We start from the raw sequence: 5708 nt of genomic DNA on the forward strand, positions 1-5708 counted from the left end.
ATTTATTTATAACTATATACCTATATATAAACCTTTTTAACATACTTTGTCAAAAATTCTCAAAAATCGACGCGAGTTCTTAAATAAATGGTCAAAACGTTAAATAAATATTATCCCTAATTATGTGGCCACTACCGTATACATATGTACATATCTTTTAACAATAAAAATGTTTTGATAATCTATTTCAATCCACTTAGATGCATTTAAAAAGAAATGTCCTGTTGAGTTCGAAAATAAATCAGGAAGGCAATTGAGCTCAATGTAATGTATAATATTAGGATATTAGATTTAAGTACGTACATATGTACGTTGGTGGCAAAAATAATAGAAACGCCTTATTTTGCTTAATTTTTGGCCACATTTCCTTTGTTAATGTTTAATGTACTATGCTTAGGGTAATGTATTTAGCTTCTAATTTGATGTAATGTACTTAGCTTCTAATTTTTTACCATCAATAATTAGTTCATAAGATTTTATGAAAATAAAAGAAAAAACAAGTATTACATGTGTCATTAATGATAGATTTCTATATCGTGGGAGAGAGATCAGACTAGACGAATTTTTACATCAACTGTGAGTAATCAACGATGATATGAAAAGATGACAGACTTGATGTGTCATGATTGTTCGGTTATTACATCAAATTTGATTGCACATTACTGACTTATATTTCTATCAAGGTTGATCACTCATAATTGTGGAAGATTTACATCACTGATGATTAAAATTTGAAGGCCGAGTAAGGGGAGTAAGCAGTCTAGCAATATGCCAGAACGTATATGTTAGAAGGAGATGAAGCATCCATCCACGTCCACAAAAGTTTCCATCAGATTTTTCACACTGCCCTTTAGTTTAGTTTGATAGAAACTTGTAGGTAGCCAGTGACAGAAATCTCTATCAGTCTTGCTACTCAAATGATTTGTCAAATGATAGTCACTGTTCTTGCAGGGGTACGTTTATAAATAAACACAACACACACCCAAAACCGGCACTCACGTACACAATACATTGACTAAAACGGTACTAGACTGGCTCGATTTGATTTCGAAATGCTTACACATTGAGAAGCTAGCTTACTGCCAATATAGAAGTATTACATATATGATTTTTTTTATTCCGAAATAAATGTCCTTTCCGGATAATAAGCAAACGGCTTATCCAAATTAAACAAATTTGGTATCATATGAAAGAGGACTGAAATAGCTATTAAACAGAAATAAAGGACGAAGGTTACCATCTCTATTTATATTTTTTTCATAACTTAATACTAAAGAGATTCATATGCACACCTGACCAAAGGTTTGTTCTATGGTAATAAATTAACATTTTTTATTGAAATATTTTTCAATATGTGGCTTTCCTCGTTTAGGCATTTCAGTTTTAAAGCTATTTAAGTCCTCTTTCATTTGATACCATAAGCGGTTTTTTATTATACGGAAAATACTTTTGTTTCGGAATAAAAAATATTTGGCGAAGTTAAACTGGTAAAAAAATACTGTAATTTTCGGTATTTTCAATATTTGCATTCGCAAAAGATCCCTGTGAACCCTGTTATATACATATGTATGTATGTATTTAAGTATGCATATACAAATGTAAGTGCTAACAGCAAAGTTAGGTGCTCCTTGTGGCAACATAAACGACTCTACATACATAATTGCCTACATTATTTCCCCATGAGCTGTACATACATATTTGTTTTTTTTTTACATAAGAATCAACATTAGTTGCGTTCCCTAACCCGCAACGCAAATATTAACGTTAGCATTAGCTCGTATGTATATGTATACATAACCCTTGCTTTGCGCTGTATTCCGTACGAATTAACAGCAGAGAGCGCTCTCAGCGCTGTTATGTGGGCATGTGTGTTAGATTCATAGGATTTTTAACGTCCTGTAGTTCCATTTTTAGGAAAGTATTTAAACTTGTTTTTGCCTAAGATAATGAGAAGCTCATCCAGAACCTATAACCGAAATTTAAAAAGAGTCGGTATAGCCGATCTCGAGCTTTGCGAACAGAAAAAATTGCTTTGAAAATATATATTTGTACAGACTTTGCCTTACATTGTAACATTTGCACTAGGTTACTTTTCGTCCGGTAAGAAGTGTAAGGTATTTTGCTTAGTCGGAGGGCAATATTTTGAGAAATGAACACGTGAAGCTGTGAAAGGGCTGAAGAAAACAGACCAACATTATTTCGAAAAAAGAAAACGCCATTCAGCCTTATCATGAGTTTTATTTTCCCGGAACCGGTACACTTTTCACTTTTGGTTTCCAATTTACTATGGGCGGATGACAAATTTTCGGGTGAATTTTTTTTCGGGCGAAGCTCTGGATATGACAGATTAATTTATATCGAACAAGCCGGTCGCTTTTTAAGTTTTTAACAATTCTACTATTTAATTGTATTTTGATGACTATATATTCGAAACTCCTGTTTTTAATGTCCTACTCACTCTCTTACATGCCTGTCTCAGAGCAATAATAAGCAACAATAAAATATGATGGCACCATGATACAACTATTCACAGGTATTGTCTTCCCATAGAGTTTTGCTTCACATCGATATTCGTGCTCTTTTATTCTCATTCGTTATTTTCTAAGTGTTGCGAATAAAACTTCGCACTTAACTTTAAGCCATTCTTAACAAAAATTGTATAAAGAAAGTTCCCGCTACGTCCTTCTTTGGAAAAAACGCAGTGTTGCAAGAAAATGGCACGCGAGATTTTATTTTTATTTAGTTTATTTAATGTTTATTATTTTTTTATGAAAATATAGTTGATTACTCAACAAACACCATTCAAGTATCAATTTCAAACTTTGTGCAAAAATTTCACCAACTTTTAACTTTTTAATCAGTATATTTACAAAATGGTATGTACGCAGTTTTGTAGTCCATTACAATTTAGTATAATATGGTGAAAATTTTAAGCATTTTTTATATGGAGAAAAATGCGGAACACTACTAAAATTGTAATTAAGAAATGCAGAATTTTCATTATTTTTTAATAAAATATGAAATTTGGATTTAGATGGTGTTTGTAAGTAATCAGCTATACTTTCATAAAAAAATAATAAGCTGAAATGTCGGACCCAGTTCATATTTGGGTTACTGTACTATATTCACATAAAATCAAAATTATTGAAATCGGCCCAGTATTTTAAGACTTTTCGTATTGGAGAAAATTCTTTCAATTTTATATACTTAACACAGTCCGACATGAAATTTTTCTCCGACATAAGGCTAGCAGTTTCTAATGGATTTTAGGTCGCCAAAAAATATGTTAAAATGGAAACTATATGTACATATATTTAAATTTTAATAAAATACGGCAAATAGCGAAATCGACTAAAAACGGCTAACTTTTTTTTGCAAAAAGGCTAACAAATCGGCTGCCGGCTAAATCGGATTTTCTCCAGCTGTTTGCTATCGCAACCGGCTAAATCTAGCCGGAGAACGGCTAAAATGGCAACACTGATTGGGAAATTAAAGTATCGTTTCCTAAAAATAAAAAAAAATATATAAAATTGACCGCGAGAATTTTTTCGTGGCTTTAATATATCATGGACGGAATAATGAAAGCCGTTACGATACTTTTGCTAGTGGTGAATGCTTTACCAAATGGTAGCATTTCCAAAAAAGTGATGACAAGAATATGTAGTGCTTGTTTTGTGAGGACTGGCGAAAACAATTGCCTCACGAGCGATATCACCATATACTGAAGCAAAAGTTATGCATAAACTGCCTACGGGGTGGCCATCAGCAAGCTCATTGTCCTTCTGAGAGGCGTTGTTACACTTGTAACGCCAAGCATCACAGCATGTTGCATGATTACTTTATTTTAAACCCGGCTACCGGAAACACAAGGCCTGTCTCTGCACACCATGTAACTCAGACAAAACATAAATGCTCTCTTCCACAGGTAGTACTAGGTACAAAGGTTGAAGTGCGGTCCGAACGTGGACATACAACGGTACGTCGGGCATTACTCGACAGTGGAACGGAGGCAGCATTTGTAAGTGAGTATGCAGTCAATTTACTAAATTTGCCCAAATCGAATATTAAAGTATCTATAAATGGAGCTAACGGCAGCAGAGTCGCCACTGCAAAAGGTCTGGTAAGTTTCACCTTACATTCTCTCAAAAATAACTTCAACATGCCATGCACAGCACTCGTACTACCTCGGGTAGGCAACATAACTCCTGCGTTAAGAATCGGAGCCAGAGAGCTGCAACATTTTAGCGACCTGGATTTAGCAGATTTAAAGCTCACCATTCCTCAATCCATCGACATGATTCTTAATGCTGAAATTTACGCCAAAGTATTGTTAAGTTGGGTTGGGTTGTGTTTGGAGGTTACCACGAACATGCACTAGTCGCACCTAAGCATACGGTTGAGTGTCACAATGCTCAAATTGATATTGATCGGACTCTCCGCCGCTTCTGGGAGATAGAAGAGCTGAACACAGTGGCTTGTTATACTGAAGACGAGCGCTACGTCGAAGAGTATTGTCAAAACACCATACGCCGAAGGAAGGACGGGCGTTACATTGTTCGCCTGCCTGTTAAACGTGACGAAGACTTGAAGCAACTCATCCCTACACAACGTGACGCGGTAGTTTTGCACGAACACTTGTAAAGGAGGCTATCTCGAAATGCAACAATGCGAACCACGTATACAGATTTTCTACATAATTATATATTGCAACGACATATGCAACTCATCAATAATGACACCAGTTGCACATCACCGGTATGTTATCTGCCGCATCATGGAGTTTGGAAGGCTTCCAGCTCAACAACGAAATTGCGCGTCGTGTTCAATGCGTCAAAAAGATGCAGCGCAGGTAAATCGTTAAATGATTGTTTATATCCTGGTCCCAAATTACAAAATGACCTAACCGCGGTTGTGCTGAACTGGTGGCGATATCGGGTTGCATTAACAGAGGACATCACCAAGATGTACCGCCAAATCTTGGTAGATGAACGAGGCGCAGATCTACAACGTATTGTGTGGAGTCCAGCTGGTCAGGAGAACCTGTCACATTATCGCTTAAACACAGTTACATATGGCACTGACTGCGCACCTTATCTGGCGATCAAGGTATTGCACACGTTAGCGGCAGATGAGCAAGACAATTTTCCGGACGCCGCTAAGATACTACTTCATGAATTTTACGTTGATGACGTATTGACAAGCGCCGGGATGAACTCCAAACGTTACTGCAAGCAGGAGGATTCACGTTACGTTAGTGGAATTCTAATTCGACTGAAACTATCCAAACGATCGAGCCAACTTATCTTGAATAAAAAGCATCACATGAATTTCAAGTTAATGACCATGCCAACACATTGGGCTTAGTATGGGCCACTAAATCCGATTGTCTGACTTATTCGGTAAAGATTGATTATACAGTTACTATTTTCACTAAGCGACAATTGTTGTCTGATGCTGCTAGGCTATTAGATCCACTTGGATTTTTAGCCCCCATCATCATCCGAGGCAAAATCTTCATTCAAAAACTCTGGCTCAGCGCACTACAGTGGAACGAGACTCTACCAGACGACCTAAAAGCGACGTGGTTAGCGTTTCGAAGCGAGCTTAAATTAGTGGCTAAGATACAAGTTCCTCGTTGGATCCACATAACAAAGGAAGTGGATTCGTACGAATTTCATACATTCGCGGCGAAAGGATCGGTGAGTATT

General features: G+C 36.4%; 1 protein-coding gene across 1 annotated transcript; it reads left to right on the forward strand.

Annotated features, from left to right (window-relative positions):
• The first annotated feature begins 4716 nt into the window (after positions 1-4716).
• LOC118756875 lies at positions 4717-5364 on the forward strand. The gene has a single exon (XM_036491634.1). It carries the CDS (start codon positions 4717-4719, stop codon positions 5362-5364), a length of 648 nt encoding a protein of 215 aa, XP_036347527.1.
• Positions 5365-5708: the final 344 nt, after the last annotated feature.

Source organism: Rhagoletis pomonella, unplaced genomic scaffold (genome assembly GCF_013731165.1).
Source record: "Rhagoletis pomonella isolate Grant_MI unplaced genomic scaffold, Rhpom_1.0 Rhpom_scaffold_00001, whole genome shotgun sequence".
In the NCBI taxonomy this organism is placed as follows: domain Eukaryota; kingdom Metazoa; phylum Arthropoda; class Insecta; order Diptera; family Tephritidae; genus Rhagoletis; species Rhagoletis pomonella.